General features: G+C 39.4%; 1 protein-coding gene across 2 annotated transcripts in view; it reads right to left on the reverse strand.

The window, feature by feature from the left end:
• The window catches only part of GRID1 (glutamate ionotropic receptor delta type subunit 1), a 1,444,362-nt gene that overhangs the window by 373,451 nt on the left and 1,048,281 nt on the right, over positions 1-22,630 (reverse strand). For both annotated transcript variants that reach the window (XM_063958815.1, XM_063958816.1), the window contains exon 5: positions 3,361-3,414. In XM_063958815.1, the coding sequence (XP_063814885.1) occupies positions 3,361-3,414 (54 nt within the window). The remainder of the gene's footprint in view (positions 1-3,360; positions 3,415-22,630) is intronic.

Here is a 22,630-nt window from a genome sequence, read left to right on the forward strand (position 1 = left end):
GATAATTCATCACTCCATAAGCAGTGGTTTCAATTCAGTTTAGCAGCAATTACAGAACATAAAGCTCATGGTGTAGATTCTGAGTGATGCAGAACTCTGTTCATGGCTGCATACCCACTTTGGGTAAAGTATAGGGGGTAGTTTGCAGACTATGGGGGGAAGTATTATAGCGGCATTAATTGTGCCACTATAGCACTTTACTGAGGTGAAACAGGAAGCTACTGTACATTGACAAGATGTATAACCATCTTGTTTGCCAAATTGGTGGAGTGAAAACCCCTCAGACGATCTGCGTCTGAGCACATAGCTTATCAGCTTAGTGCTGAGGCTCTGTGTCTCCCTGCCTAGCCGACTCCAGTACGCATATGTGAGGTCTCGCCACTGTCGCAAGATTTCACATGCATCCTGGAGCCAGCAGCTGCCAGGGACATTGCCAATGACATCCTGGTGCAGGCCGCAACCCCTACACCCGGCTTCTGATGCCAATGCATTAGGGTACCTTGAGGACTGAGTTTGGGAACCACTGCTTTAGGGAACTCCCATCTTGCAAAATAAATTCATACCTCTCCCCAGTTCTTCCTCATTTTGCTAATTTCTTATGGACAAAGTAGTGGCTACATCACTGAGCACCACTTCTTATACCTGAACGCCTTCAAATACATTTACTGCGCTAAAAGAAATGTCAAGCTCTGACAACAAAAACAATAAGGAAAACTAAATTAATGTCTCTGGATTATTCATTATAGCTGCTCACGGAAAGTCTAATAAAAGGAAAGAAAGAATAAATACACTGGTAAATGACTTGGTTATACTCTATTAATGTTGTGCCGTAGGGAGCTTATTCTAAATTAAAGTATTCAGTCTGCTATCATGAGGCCTGGATGGATTAGTTCACTGCATATGTAAATTAGAATAGTCAGTCTAGCTGGTGCTGACAGTTCCACACAGAATACAGAAGAGATTTCATTGCTAAGTAACACAAATTGTTTGTTTTTTCCAACACAAGGAAAAAAAAACATTATGGAGGGAATTCTATTCACCACATTGTGCTTCCGCAATTTCCAATTGTGTATATTACAGCAAGGAATTTTGTTCAGGACAGCAGCAATGGGTGTGCAACCAGTTCCATGTCCAGTACGCAAGGCCAAAGGAGCGGCAGTGATGCTACCCTGATGGTACCTTGAAACACTGTCCTACCTTGAGATGCCTGGAGAGTTGCGGGGGCAGACTTACTATGGAGTCCAGAGGCTTAGGGGCCAGCCTTCCCTGCACCCTGTCATATATTTTAGACTGATGAGGATGTGTATGAGGTTGTGATGAGGTGTGAGGTGCCTGGAGGGTGACAGTGCTTTATGGCAACTTTTTCTGAAACTGAATGTCTTGATCGCAACAGCATCTTTGTGTGCACACTTTGTGCAATAAAAGTCTTTAGAAATTTGTGCATATGCGCAATTGTAAAGGATCGTTCAACTACAGTAGGTGCAGATCAGCATTATGTGTGACTCTGAATCAGACCCAAGGTTTGTTTGTAGGAGCCCCTTCAAAATGCTCTTATTAGACCCATAAAGTTCTTGTCATGCCCCTGGCTGTTAATGCAGGATTGTGATTTAAAGCTAAATTGTGCAGGTATAGCATATGCGGCCAAGTACAGAATGAGGTTAATATTGCACAGAATAGTTCTATATATTATGCTAATCACTACCTGTTGATATTTGAATTAATTTTCTTTACATAGGTTGAGATGGGTTGTTATGCCTAACACCACCACTTTGACCAATCAGATTCTAGTTGTCATTTATCTAGCACATTCTGTAAAACACTAATCATTAACAATTTTTTTAAATTATTCATCTGTAAAACTAACACAGATCATAACATTAAGTAATGATCTATTTCTACAACATAAGGTCTACCCAGATGTGAACAACTATCCTTAAACAATATTTGACAACAACTGCAACATTCAAAATCAATACTGAGTGTGTGTGGATGGGGGGTGGGGGTGGGAGGCGGAATCTGTATAGGAATTGAGATGTGTGGACATGATCCTGTATTACTATGTTAGAATTAAGTTTAAGGTATCTAGTTTACTTTCTGTCTACTGCATTATAGTGGGTATTGGAGTATTACTACTCCAAGGTATCTTGAGGAAGATACAGTGCATCTAGTATCGAAACACAATGGTTGAGGAGAATGTGACTGGGCTCATCCATTACCTGCATACAAAGACAAGGTTGCAGGTGCACAATTCAAATACAACCAATTGCTTAATAATAATCATTGCAATAAAATATTGCATGTTCCTGACATTTCTTAGATTGCATGCAGCGCAAGGTGAGTCCTATACAAATGTATATTAGATTGTCAGATGCGGGGTGGATTTCTGGGGCGTGGGTCCCCCTGAACTGCTGTGTCTGGTTAGCCTCAGGAGCAACACAAGTTAACACTTATTTTCCTATTTTCTTTCATCCCTATTGTGTGTGTTGTTTCAATGTCACTCATTTCCCACCTTCACTACTTTACCTCTAACTACTTTATTTCTCACCTTGTTACCTCTCACTATTTTACCACTGCTGGTTTTCAGTAACCTCTCTCACTAACCTATCTTCACTTTTTTCACTATAGATTTTTTCACTCTAGTGTTGCCCTGGGGTTAATCAGCTGCTTGGGTTTGGGGTGTCCCACACCCTAGACTTATACCATCCAATATGTTAGGGACTTGCCCTATTAATGAGGTCACCTGGATGCAGTGGGAGAGCCATTATTTATGGCCATAACTATGTGAAGAACCTTGCTAAAAATGCAAAATTTTGTTGCAATTGATTATTATTAATCAATTTGTAATGTTTGAATTGTGCACCTGCAACTTTGTCTTTGTATGCAGTACTGAAATGTCTCCGTAGGGTTGCACCTCTCATTACCGGTGTGCACCCTAGGACCCCTCCCATCATCTACGTATTACCTGCCTGTGTACTGATATATCTGGGGATGCCTGGGATATTCATTGTACAACTTGTCTACTTTATCTTAGTAAACCAAACCATCTGGTGAGAGTCGATTCACTTACTTTTTACTTATATGTAATTTTATGGTTGTTATTAAAAACCTAAATACACTATTGGAAGCACTTTTTTAATCTTATGTATACAATGGAGTGACGCTGATAACTAGATAAAGATGAAGGGTTTAAAACTGGGTGACACCCACTCCTGTGCACTCTAATTTCATGCTATTAATGACAAACCAACACAAGGGCAAAAAATGAGAAGTAAAATCATAATGGTCTGAAAGTCAGCAAAAAATGCCTATTGAAATCCTCATAATCGTATACACAATATTGTATGTTCATTATTTTCTTACCTCATTTACATAAACCCAGTGGCTATCCTTTGAAGCAAGATTTGTTTCCACTGCCTACAGGAAGAAAAAAACAAACACATTAGTAAAGTCACAACAAATGTCATGTTTTTTCACCAGCACTTCCTAAATCTGATTAATAATAATGTTTACAATGTTGAAGTTAGATCCAAAGCTTCAACCATTACCAAACATGAATTATAAAGTTGCAACTGTTGTCATAGGAGATATCACTTGTTAGTTCAAATGTTGCTTTTAGGGCACAGTGAGAAATGTCATTTTTGCAACAGTAAACAGAAATATACAGCACAATTAACCAGCGGGTTATAATCACAGCACATTGACAGAAGAAAATAAGTATGCATTGCAGACAATCAATTTTTGAAGTCTACCATATAAAATATTTATTTCTCTCTCCTGACACCCACTTCTGTAATTTTAAGTACATTGTATGGTACAAAATAAAAATACACAATACTGAACATTGTCAAAGCAACACACAGTAGTTGGTTTCACTGATATTTTGAGGTAGCATTTATTTAGTAAATTCTATGAAATGAGAGGTAGAAGCTAAAATCAAACCTCTCTACTGGTCCTCTCCTCCAGTCTTTTGACTGTTTTACACTTCTGCCCTAAAATGAGCTACAACATTGTAGATCTTTTGGGGATACTTTGCACCTCAAGGTTTTTGATTAAGCATTTTTAGGTGTAAATTGTCACATTATGTGACTGCATGATGCTTCATAACTTACTTTACAGTATGGAAGAAATTGGTTTTCCATAATTTACACATTTGATTAGATAGCAGCTTTATCAAAACTAAACCAAAAACCACAGTGGCACTTATTAAACAGCAGCTACTCTAGGAGAATGTCAAACCTCTAATGATGATAATAATAATAATAATAATAATAATAATAATTGTATTTATATAGCGCTCTTTCTCCAATAGGACACAAGGCGCTTAACAGATACATAGCATAATATAGTACAGAAAATAATGAGGTACAGAACAGCTTTTCAGAAAACACAGAAGCATGGAGATACTAAAGGGACAATTATGGGAATGCTTGAGTAAAAAGGAAAGTCTTGAGTCTACTTTTGAAGAATTCTATAGTTGGGGCCTCTTGCACTGTGTGGGGAAGTGAGTTCCATAGAGTCGGAGCCGCATGACTAAAAGCTCGACCCCCAGATGAATTACGGGAGATTCTAGGTACTGCTAAAAGTCCTTCATCTACAGATCGCAGTAATCGAGTGGGGCAGTATGGGGTCAGTAGCTGCTTCAGGTACCTTGGGCCCTGGTCATGTAGTGCTTTGAAACTCAGTAAGCCAATCTTGAAGAGAATTCACCATATTACAGACAGCCAGTGAAGGGAGTAGAGTATGGGTGTTATGTGGCTAGAACGGGGCTGGTCGGTTAACAGCCTGGCAGCTGTGTTTTGCACCAGCAGTAAGCGGTGCAATTCTTTTGCTGGGAGACCAAGGTAGAGGGCATTACAGTAGTCTTATCGAGATGATACAAATGCATGGATGACTTTTGGCAGATCATCTGAGGGAATTAAGTGCTTGATTCTGGCTATGTTCCTCAGGTGAAAGAATGTGGATTTGATTGTGGTTGATATCTGATGTTTAAGTGTCAAGCCACCATCCAGGACAACGCCAACATTCCGCACACGATCAGTGGTTTGTAATTCTGAATCCCCAAGTGTAAGTCCAGTTGGTTGGCTATGCAGCAGTCTTGTCCTTTGATGTTGTGGTCCTATCATAAGGACCTCTGTTTTACCCGGGTTCAGTTGCAGCCAACTAGCACTCATCCACTCCTGGAGTTCAGCTAGACAGCCATTTAGGGTTGCTATTGGGTTATCAGTGCCCGGAGCAAAGGACAAGTACAGTTGTGTATCATCTGCATAGCAGTGGTAGACTAGCCCATGGCACCTGATTATTTCACACAGCGGGAGCATGTATACTGCACAAAGCATGGGGGATAATATAGAACCTTGTGGGACATCACATGGCAATGGCACTGGTGGTGATGAGTATAATCCAGACGATACTCTTTGTGACCTGCCTGTGAGAAATGATTTGAACCATCTTAGGACAAAAATTTATCAGTTGCTCCATCAGAAGCCCATGGTCAATGGTATCAAATGCTGCAGAGAGATCCAGAAGGATTAATATTGAACAGTCACCTCTGTGTCTTGCCATCAGAAGATCATTTAATACACATTTAATACACAAAGAAAAAAGAACAGCACTAGTGTGTATTATATGGTCTAAAAGTATAAAATTAAATTGATATGTGGCTTGGTAACAGACAATATATTTAATTATACTTTAACATTAAAAGGACTTGTAAGAAATGAACTTGATGCATGCTTTCAAAATATTCAAAGTCAGCCAGTTATAGCTATCAGTGCGGACAATGTCAGCTTAATGTATTGAGTAAGCAATCAAATCAATCCCAATGGTTATCTGGTAAACTGGACAGGGTAGACCATGAGCATTTGGCTCAATCTGTAAGCATTGGTCAGGTGGTGATTTGGTGTGATTAGAAATATACACAGTTCCTGTGAAATGTCCAGTAGGTGGAGTAGAACTACTCAGTAAATATAGTAAAGGGGGCAATCCATCCATGCAAACCTTATTTAGCAAGAAGTCCTTACAAAAGATTTCTGGTTGATGGAAGTACATTGATCTACCAAGTGTAGTTGGTCCGGTGAACTCTTGAGGAAGGTGTGGGCTCTTTCCAAACAGAATCACATTGAGCTTTTACTGACCTTTGAGGATACCCCTATTCTACTCCGGACGAGCTACACTCAGTGGATGAATGTACAGCCGACTTCTGCCACTGACCAGACATCTTTTGTGAGGACTTCTTGTGAAATAATGTTTGCATGGATCGGCCTCTTTATTTACTGGGTAATTCTACTCCACCTGCTGGATATTTAACTGGAAGTAATAATCATACCAAATCACCACCTGGCTGGTTCTTACAGATTGAGCCAAATGCTCATAGACTCCTCTGTCCATCTTACCGGATAACCATTGGGATAGATTTGTTTGCTTACTCACTACATTGAGCTGACATTGGATCTCATTCAGGTCCGGTTGTTACTGCACCCTGATGCACAAAGTACCAATGTTCTGTACTCTGCACCACTTCATTGAGCTCAGCAGCTGAGCCAGTTGCAGTCTGTGTGACTGCACTGGCTTAGTGGCTTTGCTGTGACTGACAGTGAATTCCTGTTGGAAATCTATCTGCCAGTCACCTGCAGGACAGGCAGTCCCATTGGGAGGTGTTTCCTCCCCCTGGGATTGAAAGACTGGGCTACAATTAGTAGAGAGCAGGCTTCCCCTTGGAGCCAATCCTTGACTTATTGTCAGCCCAATAAAGCTTCTATGGTTTGCAGCCAATACAGTCCATAGAAGCCAGGGTTTGCCCAAGCACACTCAACCCACCACTTGTGCGCATGTGCAGGTCCCTGCCAGATCCAGAACCCAGTTGGCCAGGTTCATCTCTCTCCTCTCCCTCTCTGGCATGAGCATCATCGGATTGAGATTTCCTTGCGTCTGTGATGGGCATCTTTTAAATCCCCGCAAGCCAAATGATGGTGAGTTAGTGATGCAATGCTGCATCCCAGGATGCAGCTTGGATCACTACTGCAGCAGGAGGCATCTACTTGTAATAAACAACTCATGCTGCATTAACATACAGAGCTATCACTGCTGCTTCACAGGACATCCAAGGCTACTCCAATCACATCTGAATGAGAGCCATTATCCACATTGATGACTATGGGCCTAATTCTGAGTTGATCGCAGCAGCAAATTTGACAGCAGTTGGGCAAAACCATGTGCACTGCAGGGGGGACAGATATAACATGTGCAGAGAGAGTTAGATTTGGGTGGGGTGAAATCTAAATTGCAGTGTAAAAATAAAGCAGCCAGTATTTACCCTGCACAGAAAAAAATAACCCACCCAAATCTAACTCTCTCTGCAAATGTTATATCTGCCCCCCCTGCAATGCACATGGTTTTGCCCAATTGCTAACAAACTTGCTGCTGCAATCAACTCAGAATTACCCCCTATAACTGGCTGGCTTTAAATATTTTGAAAGCATGAATCAAATTAATTTTTAGCAGATGCTTTTCATTGTTTATGAATTAGAAGAATGTTTTAATGTATTAAATATATTGTTTTTTACCAAACCGTATTTCTACATCTATTTAATGTTATACTTTTAGACCATTTGACACCCACTAGCGCTGTTCTTTTTTTTTCTTTGTGTAGATTGCAGTTTATGTCTCAGCGAATGAGAATTATGCATTGTTACTCACTGGTAAGCAATTAACTGCAGGAAATCCAAGAAATGTTATCTCTCAGAACCCACTCATGCATTGTCTTAATTCCAACCCCAAAAAATTGTGATCCCTAATTTTATCAATGACCAGCAATATATTCATAAAATGTTTACATTACTTCCATGTGTATTTTTCTGCTGAGCAGCTGAACTTGTCATGTGTCTAGTGAACCTTTATTTATTTATCAACAGTTATTTATATAGCACACCTGTGGCCCCAATTACTGGTAACATAGACTGTTGCAGCACATAAGGCAAAGGTTCCTATTCCTAATTGTAGTCCACATTGATGGTAAACCAAGCATAAAAAAAATGTGATAAAACCTCCCAAAATGTATCAATTTATCAACTTATGTCAACCATATATGTATGTCGTCCATTGCCATGTTTACCTTTTGTACCTGTCAACCTTTTAATCATGTCGACCTAATGACTGTCAACCATATGGTGTTGGTCTATTGACTATCTAGACAGTGTCTATCCATAATCCGTAATCCTACCAACACATAGACACCCAGGGCGGGATGTATCATTCCACTTTTTGCATTCATACATTCATAGTGTTTATTAAAATTGTATGCATGAAGAAATGCAATCAAAACATCAAAGGACAGCTGTTCCATAATAATGCGTAATAGCCTGCAAGCTGCACAACCTTTTAAGTGATTGCCGCTTTAAACATACGGGCAGACGCACCAGAATTTCTGCAGAGTGTGCTGCTCACAGGCTATTACATAAGCCTCCAGATCTGTCCTTTGAGTTGTGAGGACTTTGGTTATAATCCAGGGTTCAGTGTGCACATGTGCAAGCTGCGAATCCCTCTCAGGGGAACTCTGCATAAAGAAGCCCATAGACTTATATAGGCAATGCCAACTATAGATAGCATTGCCTATCAGGGAAATGCTATGGAAAGTTTCACTTTCTGGAGCTTTATGCTTACCAGCACATTGCAGCCCCGTAACATTTTCCAGGGATCAGGGGTGGCTACAGAGGTGGAGCTGCAGCTTCGTTCAAAATTCAAATAGGGGAGCCACACCAACTACCAGTGAGTCAGTTTGAAATGACAGTTGGTGTGGTTCCCCTATTCAAATTTTGAATTGACCTGCAGCCCCTCCTTTGGAGCTGCCACTGATTGGGACTGTAGTGACAGTGGTCCTCAGAGGACATATCAAATATCTGTTGCTGACCACTTTTATGCATATGCGGATTGCAGACACAATTCTGAGGTTAGTAAATCCTGCCCACATACACAAACAAGTGAACTTTTAGCCAGAAGCCAATTAACGTACCAGTATGTTATTCAATTGTGGGAGGAAACTGGAATGCCCAGAGGAAAGTCATGTTAACACGGGGAGAACATACAAACTCAACACATACGGGGCTGGATTTTAACCCATAAATTCAGTAATTTGATATATTTACTACACTTGACTATAACCTTTTTGCATTGTAAGCTAAAGTTTGTGAATTTTAACTGTTCAAATTAACTTAATGCGGCTATATATTACATCTAATAAAAATACACAGTAATATAAATTTCATTGTATAGTTCATTAATGATTAAAACAGAAACTACATTTTCTGAATCTTACACTTTCTCTCTTAACAGTTTCCCTTACTAGGGCACTGCAATGTGCAGGTGGAGAGAAATTATGCCATTTTGCTTAGGAAGGCAAAATGGTTTGTATATAAAATATATGTATATAAAATAGTAACTCAATATTTTTATAGTCCAGTGTGTTATTAGATTAAATAAGATTAGGTCAGCAATATAAGTTTAAAGTGTTTAACTTGCAGAATCAGAAACTTGGTCACATTTAGGATGTGTCTAGCAATATACATTTTTTTTCGCTTTTTAAAATCACCAAGGGCTTTTTTTCCTGCTCATGCTATGCCTGGAGGCATGCAAAATGAGGAACTACTTATTTTACAAACCTGCAATTGACATGTTTATAAAATAAAAATTCAAATAATCTAAGAGGCACGTTATTATTATTTGTACTGTAATTTCCCACTATTGTATACATTGCACCTTTATGAATTGCTCATCCTGCACACTGTAACCTATGTAGATCTTCCATAACCTGTACAAATTTACAAGTCTTCAGGAATTTATTTTATTACATTCTGCAAAAATTCCAGTGATTTCATCCCATGTCTGTAAATAATCATTTCAAATTCTACCAAAAAAAGTTGAGTATTTGCAGAGAAAGGGCACAAAAATCAAACATTCATACACACATACAATTTAGACACACACTGTACAAATATATAAATATGTATATATATATATATATATATATATATATAGACAGTGCAATGAGGCGGCACTCAGGAGACTTTTTAAGTGGTTTATTGCTGTATCTACGTTTCGGGGACGCAGCATCCTGACGAAGGGGCTGCGTCCCCGAAATGTAGATACAGCAATAAACCAATTAAAAAGTCTCCTGAGTGCCGCCTCATTGCACTGTCTATATCTTGGAGGATTGCCTCTACGAGGAGAGCACCAGGAGCAGCGATCTGTTTGCGGAGGGGACCGCAGGAGTGCCGGATCATTTTGGAGGTTATATATATATATATATATATATATATATATATAAATACTGCTCAAAAAAATAAAGGGAACACTAAAATAACACATCCTAGATCTGAATGAATGAAATATTCTTATTAAATACTTTGTTCTTTACATAGTTAAATGTGCTGACAACAAAATCACACAAAAATTATCAAATCAAATTTATTAACCCATGGAGGTCTGGATTTGGAGTCACACTCAAAATGAAAGTGGAAAAACACACTACAGGCTGATCCAACTTTGATGTAATGTCCTTAAAACAAGAGGCTCAGTAGTGTGTGTGGCCTCCAAGTGCCTGTATGACCTTCATACAATGCCTGAGCATGCTCCTGATGAGTTGGCAGATGGGTGGAATGAGGGCCCGACGTCCACAGGTGGGGGTTGTGCTTACAGCCCAACACCGTGCAGGATGTTTGGCCTCATTTTGACTTGTTTTAAGGACATTACATCAATTTGGATCAGCCTGTAGTGTGTTTTTCCACTTAAATTTTTAGAGTGACTCCAAATCCAGACATCCATGGGTTAATAAATTTGATTTCCATTGATAATTTTTGTGTGATTTTGTTGTCAGCACATTCAAATATGTAAAGAACAAAGTATTTAATAAGAATATTTCATTCATTCAGATCTAGGGTGTGGTATTTTAGTGTTCCCTTTATTTTTTTGAGCAGTGTATATATATTTACACTCACTTTTTCAGCATTTTAGAAAAAGAAATTACCAGCACCATGGTTTAGATGAATGTGACAAGAGTTTTATTCTTCAAGAAAAATCCATGTGAAGCACAATCTGGTAGCAGTTAACAGCTGTTTCAACCAAAACTGTTTTCTGAGGAAAACCGTTTTGGTTGAAACAACTGTTGGGCCACAGCTACCAGATTGTGCTTCACATTGATTTTTCTTGAAGAATAAAACTCTTTTTACATTCATCCAAACCATGAGTGCTAGTAATTTCTTTTTTTAAATTGCTTAAAAAGTGAGTGTAATTATTATTATCTTTTACCCTGCACCACCACCTTGCCAATGATTAACAATAGCTTTGAGTGGCGTCTTTCTTGAGACCTTTATATATATATATATATATATACAGAAAAGATTACCAATTTTCCATAGGACTATCATGTGCATTTTCAAGTGAACCGCTTTCATAGCACTCATGTGAACAATGAGGTAGGGGTCAATATCATATAATAAAATACTATGGCTCTGACTATGATTATAGTGCTTTTACATTAAAAGTAAATCTATTGTGGGTTTACTTGGATAACAATGATCCGCAATACTCCAACTATTGGCAGACATAATGTGGAGTTTTGTCGGATTGGCATTTTGAACAAGTGTAGTTTGGATTTAATCCTCTTGGTTATAGAGGAGTCTGCAAGAGAGCTCAATTTGCTTAAAGAGATGACGTCCACTTTTGAGGCTAAGTATGTCCCCGTTTTACAGGCTGATACAGAGACAAAATGGATGGATAAACTGACCAGCCAGGTTGACGCCTATAAACAGGACCTGGTAAAATTTAAGAGGCAGAAATTGAGTACAGTTCAAAAAGATTACCAGGAGGGGCGTGTGTATGGTTGGGTTAATAATCCGGATGGAGGAAAGCAACCCAGACGATATAACAGATAAAGAGCACGTCGCAATCAACCTTTTGATACCTCTAGTGGTGAAGGGACTTCACAAAGTGAAAGTGAGGCCTCTAGCAAACGAGGAGGAAAGCCCCCTTTAGGGGTGAACACCAGGGCAATGTTGGGCCCAAAAAAAGATGCTTCACAAGGCGAGGCAAACAGTGCGAAAGGCTCCACAAAAGAGGTCCAAAGGCAAAGAAGAAGACAATTTAGTGTTTAATCTATCACAAAGGGACTTGACGTTAGAGGAACTGTCTGTTTTAAACAAAGGACTGTCATTCATTCCGGTATCTACGTTCGATGAGTACCAGTGGAAAGTGGACTCGTACAAAGTCAATAGACGTTTACGATTACAGGAAAATTTTGCACATGTTGTTAGTTCTGAGCAGGTAAATGATGTCCCCAGTAAACTTAAACCTAAGTCATGTTTTGATCCACAGAGTAGCAATGCTTCGTTAAAATGTATCGCCAGGGTCTTAGACTCTAGAGTTAAGGAATCAGCTAAGAAGCAGAAGCATGTGTATGACAATCTGACTAAGGGCGAAAGGGAAGCGTTGCATAACCTTAGCAAAGATCAACAGATTGTAATCCGCCCAGCGGACAAGGGTGGGGGGATCATTGTTCAGGATGTACAACAATACAGGAAAGAGGCATATAGACAACTCAGCGAGGTAGCAGTATACAGGCAATTGGATAGAGACCCCACTACTACCTATAATGAAGAACTACGACAGAAGTTGATGCAAACAGTCAGGGATAACATTATTTCGAAGGCTGTGTCTGACGCCTTGATACAGGACCACCCGGTGGCACCAGTATTCTATACAATTCTGAAAATACACAAGAATGCACGGGTGCCACCGGGGCATCCAATTATCTCGGCTCGGGACTCGGTATATTACAAGGTCTCGCAGTATATTGATCACCACTTTCAACCAGTGGTACAATCCCAACCAACATACCTAAAAGACACGACATCACTCATTAACAAGTTGTCTGAGCTGCCAATATTGCCAATCAATTGCTTGTTATGTACTTTGGACGTGGTGAGCCTCTACACCAATATCCCACATGATAGAGGTGTGGAGGCAGCCAGACGGTTATTGTCCACTAGTACATTATATAGTGGGCCGGACATGACTTTTTTTCTAAGCTTACCCTTACTCGCAATTACTTTTTGTTCGATGGTAAGTGGTTTGAACAGAGGCAGGGATGTGCGATGGGCAGTTGCGCATCCCCAGCCTTTGCGAACTGCTTCATGTTCGAAGTGGAGAACGATATCTTTTTCACATATCCCTATGTTTCGGGCAGAATAATATTTTTTGTTCGTTATATAGATGATCTGTTTTTTATTTGGTTAGGCATGCAAGACGAGTTTGAGGGGGAACTATTGAGGATTAACCAGATGGACCCTAACATCAAATTTACAGCATGCAGCAGTGCACAAGAGGTCAACTATTTAGATGTTACTATCTCGATCAATGAGGGTCGGATTCACACTAATTTATTCAAGAAGCCAACGGATCGTAATACACTCCTGCATGCTGCAAGTTTCCATCCGCCTTCCATCAAATATAGTCTTCCATACTCCCAATTCCTCAGGGTTCATAGGATCTCGGATAGTATGTCAAATACCGAGGCTGAGATCGATGAAATGTCCCTGAGATTTAAAGCTAGGGGATACGATTGGGCGGAGCTGATGCGGACCAAGGCTAAGGTTCTTGGGTTGGACAGAGGCAATTTACTAAAGGAAGGTGGGGAGGTAATAACCCCAATGCAGGATAAAATTCCATTTGTACAAAAGTGGTCCACAGTCAGTAAGGAGATAAAAAAAACATGTGAAGGATAGCTGGCCGGTTATTACAACAGATAAAGAGTTGGGGACTTTGAGAGAAAAAACATTATTACAGAGCTATACGAGGAACAGAAATTTGAAGGACCTGTTGGTACATAATGATATCTCTAATTTTAAGGCTGCCCCTATCAAAACTTTTCTCAGCAAGAAACCTGGGTGCTACCGATGTATTGGCTGCACCACATGCAGCTATATGGAGGTGGGACCGGGTTTCTCACACCCCCATACGGGCAAATTCATCAAAATCAATAAGATCTTAACGTGCACGGATATGTTTGTGATATACTTTATCTGCTGCCCCTGCAGATTGTTGTACGTGGGAAAGACAGTGAGACAATTTTGTGAAAGAATGGCCATGCACAGGTCGGCCATAAGAGCAGCCTTGGGGGGTGAGAGTCAGGCGCAACCAGTAGCGCGCCATTTTGCTAAGTTCAAGCATAACTTATCAAGCCTAAAATATAAAATTATAGATCAGGAGCCTAGAAAAAACAAGAGGGGGCAATAGAAAGAAAATGTTATTACAACGAGAGGCGAGATGGATTCATTTCCTTAATACACAGTCGCCCGGGGGGTTAAATGAGCAAATGCCCCTGCATTGTTTCCTATAGGCTTAGTCAATTTGTAGACATATTGGGAATGGTTCCCTTGATACATATGGTGATAATATAGTAGTGAGGCCAGTTTGGTTGTGGGATTACAATAGGAGGATGCAGGTATATTTGAACAATGTTTCATATACGTTTGATGTATTATTATAATAGGGTCAAAATTACTGTTAGTGCATGAAGATGTTTAGGAGGTTTTTTTGCTATTTAATAATAGGTTTAGCATTGCTGACCTTATGATTTAAGACATTATGTATAATGGTGGTATCAACGTGGAATTCACTTTTTGTCATGTTGTTGTGATGCACAATGTTATTTTGATTATCTGTTCCCTAGGCAACCGGGGCTGGGCAGGAGGAGGGAGTGCGTCCCTCAGCCGGGACGTGATGATGTCAGTGGCCTCTGCTGACGCGCAGTACTGCAGGGAGGATTGGAGGAAGTGGGCGGTGAACGGCGCGAGGCAGAAGGCGGGACTGGGTCGCGCGGCTGAGTTGTGACCACGTCATCTATCCCCGCCAATGCACCGGACCAGGGAGGAGTGAGCATCAGGTGTGGGGTAAGGTATAAATGTCAGTTTAATGTTCATATGTGTTTGGTCTGACGAAAGCTAGAATATAGCTGAAACGTTGCCAGAGCTTGGTCTCTCTCTTTATTTCATTTGCTGTTAAAGTTCCTCATGAGTGCCACCCATTACACACGAAGTATATATATATATATATATATATATACAGAAAAGATTACCAATTTTCCATAGGACTATCATGTGCATTTTCAAGTGAACCGCTTTCATAGCAATCATGTGAACAATGAGGTAGGGGTCAATATCATTGAGTAAAATACTATGGCTCTGACTTTGATTATAGTGCTTTTACATTAAAAGTAATCTATTGTGGGTGTACTTGGATAACAATGCATTTCATCAATCCTCAGCAAAATTGTTGTGATGATACTAAACAAAAACGCAGCTGTCTTTTTTCTCAATTCTTTCCATACATTGGTCTGCTAATGTTCAACAAAGGCACAGTAGTGGAGTAATGACTGAATGTATTTCAAATCTAAATTACAGATAATTTTCACAAACATTCCAAAGGTTATCTTTCACGTGAATATGAATGGATCAGCTATGTCTTTTCCTTACATGGAAACATTTTTCTAAGCATTGTTTTAGAACTATCATAGCTAGACATTAATCATTTCCAATGTAACAAGGAAATTCAAGCCAGATCTCTAAACATTTAGTTTGTTATTTCCCCGAAGACTTCCTTTCTTATGATTTTCTGATGAGATGATAGTCCAATATTCAATCCATGACTCGTCACAAATGATACATGTGTACAAACAAGAATAAACAAAACATGTGTAGTAGGTCTTGATATTCTTAATAATAAACAAAACAGGTGGGTCCAAAAATCCCAGATCTTTAAATCCTTATTTGGTGCTGAGATTTCAAAAGTAAGGACCAACAGATGTATAGTATATAAGCTGAAATGGAAATGCTCACTTGATTGCATACATCAAAATATATTCACCATACATCTAATGGTATCTTTAAATTCTCCCATTCCCTTATATTGTGTATCACAGCCATCGATTTTTACATACCTCTTGTGCAGAAAAGTGTGTAGAATATATTTTGATGTAAGCAATCAAGTGAGCATCTTCTAGTAAAGCAATACGCTGGGGCCTCTACCCACCCATTCATGGGAATACTTTTATTTTATAATAAACTTACCCCTCCTGCAGTCCCGCACCATCTCTCCAATGCTTCCAAACAGTAAATGGCTATTAGTACTTTGATTGGTAGAGAGCTCCAGTCATCCACCAAAAATCATGCTGACACCCATTCACTGTCTTGCTACAGGCTGGGAGGCAGGTAGAGAATGCTGCCTGGCTGCTCTATTTGTGCAGCCGACAGCATCCTCTACCTGCCTTCCAAAAAGCTCTAGAAGCACCAACCCATATGTTCAGATGGCCCTGGAAGCACTGGAAGCAGGGCACTGCTCCCTCACATATATGAGTCCTTTGCAGGGCCTGATAGTTTGCTAATGGGCTGCCCACCAGTGACGTGTGGTGGGGTGAGGCAGGTGAGGCAAAGCCTTTCCTGTCATACTAACATTTGTGCCAGAGTTTTGACTGCGAAAGTATATAAAAAAATACAAAAAATATGTTTGAAATATCTTCTTTGCATTATTCTAATAATTTTTATAGCCAAAACAATGGAGTAAAAAGTCTATGGTAGGTGAGGCAGTGCCTCACCTGGCTATCTTTTCCGTACATCTCTGATCAAAACTCACCAAATTTCCAGGAGTTTATACTGCTGCACCTGTGTATAATGCCCAGATGTACGTTTTGGCTCATATATTGCATGTAAATCTGGCTCTGGTGCTAGTCAGTGCCTCCGGAGCTATTTAGCTCACCGCACGTCCCTGCTGCCCACATCCCTTTCTTGCCACCATACTTTGCTAATTTTGTTAGCAATTAATTGATGACTATTCAAAAGCCAATTACTTGTGTTTTAATTATGTTACATCCTTATGGTGTTGAGGTCTGACTGATATCTAATAGAGGGCATCAGCTGTTAAGAGGTTTACAGGTGACAGATGACCCTACAATTGCTGCACAGGATGCAGCTCAGATCAGTAATGCAATCAGGAAGTGTGATGCCTCCTGTTGTATTAGCATATTAGTGTTATCGCTGCTGCTTCCATGTAACTCCTCTGTCCACATCTGAATCAGGCCCTTAATGAATTCATATTGTATTTTCTTTTTCAGGTTGTGTCAGTAAATTCAATGAAAAAAACAGGAGTTTTTGTTAGGCACTTCACTTAGAACTGTGGCTGCCTCTTGAATTCACCAATGGATCTCAAAAAGCTAGAACAAATGTGGGTGAGTGGGTGAGGAAGATGGCGCTACAGTCTAGTCCGAGTGTAGTATTTACAAACCAAGTAAGAAAAGTAATACTTATCTTAAAAAGAAAAAATTCTGATATCTTGTTTTTATTCAAGATTCCATTGATGTAATGCTGTTCTCATGGATACATGAAAATAAAAAGAATACCTTGGTGTATAAAGAATTCCAAAAATCTAATGTATATTTTTGACTATTAATTTTTAAAAGTGGGTAAGAATTCATTGTTTCCCAATGTTAACAAGGACCTCCCTCATCCATACATGTTAGGATGAGGGAGGGGGTCATTAGCGGTACACAGAAGTACGCATCATTAATGACATTTAGTGTACACCCTGGACGAGATTGTGAAAGATCTTGCTCAGATCGCCCATTCTGAGCAAGATCTTTCAAAATCTCGTCTAGTGTGTATGGGGTTAAGAAGGCTTTTTAAGCAATAAAAATATAATATTAGAAACACCCAATTTTTTCACACTAACAAAAGTTAATAATCAAAAATATACATTAGATTTTTTTTAATTCTCTTTCCACTGTGGTATTCTTTTTCAAGTATTCCTGTATTTTATGTATTCATGTATACATCAATGGAATATTGAAGAAAAACTAGAGATCAAGAACTTTGTTTGTCCTTTATTAAATAAATGTCAGTAAATTGCTTATTAGTGATCTACAGTTTGAAATGTAATGTGTTTCTTTTATAATGAAAGTATCCTATTCTATACAGTGTTTACACCAAAGCCAGTAATTAATTGCTACTGTATAACATTTTAAGAATTGTACTTTGCTTTACTAAAATCAGTTTGTGATTTTTATTTATTTAATCAGATAGCCACCTGGCACCATTCTCATTACTGATAATTAATAAATAAATAAAATTAGGACAACATGAAGCCAGAAGCCGCTACACACATTTTGCTTTATGCAAACCATACATTGAATTCTCTGGCTGAATTATAAAATAGAAAAATTACTAACTTAGAACGCGTCATTAAATGGCTTAACAAATCCACCAAAAAATTTAATGAATATTTGTCCTCATGAGATAATGAAGTAAGGTAATAGCCATCTTTCTAAATATATACATTCAATTAAAGTACAGTAACTTATAGAAAATAAAGTCAAGATAGATCAATTCACAAAGCTCAATTCAATGAAAGGCATAAGTAACGCAGGGCTTAGTAACTGCCCAAAGCAAAATTCATGTTCAAATAATAAATAATATAAAAAACAACATGGTTGGTTATATACAAATATGTTGTAATAAGCTATTTTTATCTTAAAGGCTGAAGGCACTTTGAAAATTATATAGTTTCTCTAGAGAACACATTTTTAAAACAAGTATTAAAAACTTAAACTGCATTATTTATGGTGAGCTTCATACTGTATACAGTATGTGTTTTCTTACTATTACAGTATTATAACAAAGGGCAAACTGGTTCTCAAACATCTTGGAGAGGACAAGTCATAGCTAATAATTTCACCTAGAGCTGCAATAAGGATTTAAAGGTACAGATGTCCATCAACCATGGATATTTAATAATCACTGGCAGGATGTAATGGAAAGCAAGTTTGATCGACATGCGGGATGCTGATGGCCAAATGCAGACTTTTTTTAAAGGGGCAATCATATACAAATCAAAACCATGCAAGCACGTCAGACTCCATTACAACCTGCCCATTGATTGTTTCAATAGTTTGCAATTTTTTGGCCTTGTTCAGAGATGGAAGGTTTACATAGCAGCTGCCACAGCTGCTGTGCATGAACATGCTAATGCTTGCAGGAGTCTCCTGAAGGAAAAAGAAGATGCAGCATCAGATCACCATTCCGAGCTTACTCAGAATGGCCATCAGGTCCTATGGTAAAGATCCAGTGATTCTCCACAATAGGTGGCTTCCTGTCAATGGTGTTTTTTTCAGGTGCAGAACACCAGCATTCCACTGCTATGCCCCCAAACCCGAACCTGATTAGGGTGCAGTTAATCTTGCCCCACAGCATGGATGGCCATCAATGAGTTCAAACCATTGATGGTTCAATTTCACTGGTTTCATGCCAATTATGTTTGGATGGAATTATGTCTGCTCACAGAGAGAAGCAGAGAAGAGACCATTTTCATCCTGCATTATCGCAAAGTGCAACAATGTTGCGAGAGCCCATGAGCATGCACAATTAATTACAGATGTTTTAATTAAATTAATACATTCAAGATGTTTTATGCATTAGAAAAAGATGTTACTGGGGAGAGTTGTCTCATAGCCAAGAAACACCAATAAGACATGATCTATCCCATAATGCATATGTATATAAGTAAAACAAAAACAAGAGCACAAAAGCTGACAAAAAATGCATTTATTTTTGTATTAATTTTCAACATTTTTAATGATCCTCTTAGTTGTGAGATGTAACATTAGATGACAAATTTCATTGAAAAAACACGTGCAATAACACAGTATGTCAAATATGGTTTGTTCACTTCACTTCTGATGTCAATTATGCTTTACTTCATGGGACTGATGACTATAAACATCCACAAGAGACATAACTTAGATCACATAAATGTGAATATATGATGAGCCCATATTCATTCTAGTACTTTATTTATTTAAATGTGGAAAGCAAGAATTATGTACAAACAAGGTAATTTGCCTGTGCTACAATTAAATGATCTTGAAATACACTTTATCTTATAGACTTCCCAAAAAGATACATTTACCATATATGCTATTTAATTACCATTAGTCATAAATAATTATATCTCTGGTACAGACATTTATTCGCTGTCGTAAAGGAGATACAAAGCCTGTTTGGAGATCTTAACATAAATTAGAACCTCATATTTTTTTCTCACATATTGTAAACACCTAGCTGTCACAGAATAGTCATGTTAAAACCCCTAAGCATTAATGCAGTCTTACAGCCAGGTGTAAACAACAGTCTCATGTATACAAAAAAAGAAGATCAAATACAAAACAAGCTACTGTACATTGTTCTTGTGGGGTTAAAAAATATATCTTATATTGTACAATTACTTTAAAACTTGTTTATTTTATTTTGTGTTCTATAAACCAAGCTTCTATAACTCACTGAGTGTATGAACTTTAAAATGTGCAAACAAAAATGTCTTACAAATGAATTACTAGCACATTAAATTATTTTTTCTCAAGAAGTCAAGTAGATAATAGCACTGCAGAGAAACTGGGATTTTGCAGTAATCTGGCTAAAGGAAAACCTGCTGTCATTATTATTTTTATTGCTGCACACTTGTGTCAGCATACTGTGCATTGGTTATTATGAGTGCTGCTTGGAAGCTGCATGCTACAGAACAATCATACCTCATCATAACAAAGATTTTCTGTGCCAAACTATTTGACAGAGGTCTCTTCACCATAATGAACTTTCAAGTGCAAGAGGCTGCAAATCTAAGCCCAATCACTTCCAAGGAAATGACTAACTAGCATTCTGGTTCCAATGCATCATAATTCACATTACAATTAGTGATGTGCACCGGAAATTTTTCGGGTTTTGTGTTTTGGTTTTGGATTCGGTTCCGCGGCCGTGTTTTGGATTCGGACGAATTTTGGCAAAACCTCCCTGAAAAAATTTTGTCGGATTTGGGTGTGTTTTGGATTCGGGTGTTTTTTTACAATAAAACCCTCAAAAATAGCTTAAATCATAGAATTTGAGGGTCATTTTGATCCCATAGTATTATTAACCTCAATAACCATAATTTCCACTCATTTCCAGTCTATTCTGAACACCTCACACCTCACAATATTATTTTTAGTCCTAAAATTTGCACCGAGGTGACTGGATGACTAAGCTAAGCGACCCAAGTGGCCGACACAAACACCTGGCCCATCTAGGAGTGGCACTGCAGTGTCAGACAGGATGGCACTTCCAAAAATAGTCCCCAAACAGCACATGATGCAAAGAAAAATTAAAGAAAAAAGAGGTTCAAGATGGAATTGTCCTTGGGCCCTCCCACCCACCCTTATGTTGTATAAACAGGACATGCACACTTTAACAAACCCATCATTTCAGCGACAGGGTCTGCCACACAACTGTGACTGAAATGACTGGTTGGTTTGGGCCCCCACCAAAAAAGAAGCAATCTCTCCTTGCACAAACTGGCTCTACAGAGGCAAGATGTCCACCTCCTCCTCATCGTCCGATTCCTCACCCATTTCACTGTGTACATCCCCCTCCTCACAGATTATTAATTCATCCCCACTGGAATCCACCATCTCAGGTCCCTGTGTACTTTCTGGAGGCAATTGCTGGTGAATGTCTCCACGGAGGAATTGATTATAATTCATTTTGATGAACATCAACTTCTCCACATTTTCTGGAAGTAACCTCGTACGCCGATTGCTGACAAGGTGAGCGGCTGCACTAAACACTCTTTCGGAGTACACACTGGAGGGGGGGCAACTTAGGTAAAATAAAGCCAGTTTGTGCAAGGGCCTCCAAATTGCCTCTTTTTCCTGCCAGTATACGTACGGACTGTCTGACGTGCCTACGTGGATGCTGTCACTCATATAATCCTCCACCATTCTTTCAATGGTGACAGAATCATATGCAGTGACAGCAGATGACATGTCAGTAATCATTGGCAGGTCCTTCAGTCTGGACCAGATGTCAACACTTGCTCCTGACTGCCCCGCATCACCGCCAGCGGGTGGGCTCGGAATTCTTAGCCCTTTACTCGCAGCCCCAGTTGCGGGAGAATGTGAAGGAGGAGCTGTTGACGGGTCACGTTCCGCTTGACTTGACAATTTTCTCACCAGCTGGTCTTTGAACCTCTGCAGACTTGTGTCTGCCGGAAAGAGAGATACAACGTAGGTTTTAAATCTAGGATCGAGCACGGTGGCCAAAATGTAGTGCTCTGATTTCAACAGATTGACCACCCGTGAATCCTGGTTAAGCGAATTAAGGGCTCCATCCACAAGTCCCACATGCCTAGCGGAATTGCTCTGTTTTAGCTCCTCCTTCAATGTCTCCAGCTTCTTCTGCAAAAGCCTGATGAGGGGAATGACCTGACTCAGGCTGGCAGTGTCTGAACTGACTTCACGTGTGGCAAGTTCAAAGGGTTGCAGAACCTTGCACAACGTTGAAATCATTCTCCACTGCACTTGAGTCAGGTGCATTCCCCCTCCTTTGCCTATATCATAGGTAGCTGTATAGGCTTGAATGGCCTTTTGCTGCTCCTCCATCCTCTGAAGCATATAGAGGGTTGAATTCCACCTCGTTACCACCTCTTGCTTCAGATGATGGCAGGGCAGGTTCAGGAGTGTTTGCTGGTGCTCCAGTCTTCGGCACGCGGTGGCTGAATGCCGAAAGTG

Source organism: Pseudophryne corroboree, chromosome 3, assembly GCF_028390025.1.
Source record: "Pseudophryne corroboree isolate aPseCor3 chromosome 3, aPseCor3.hap2, whole genome shotgun sequence".
NCBI lineage: Eukaryota > Metazoa > Chordata > Amphibia > Anura > Myobatrachidae > Pseudophryne > Pseudophryne corroboree.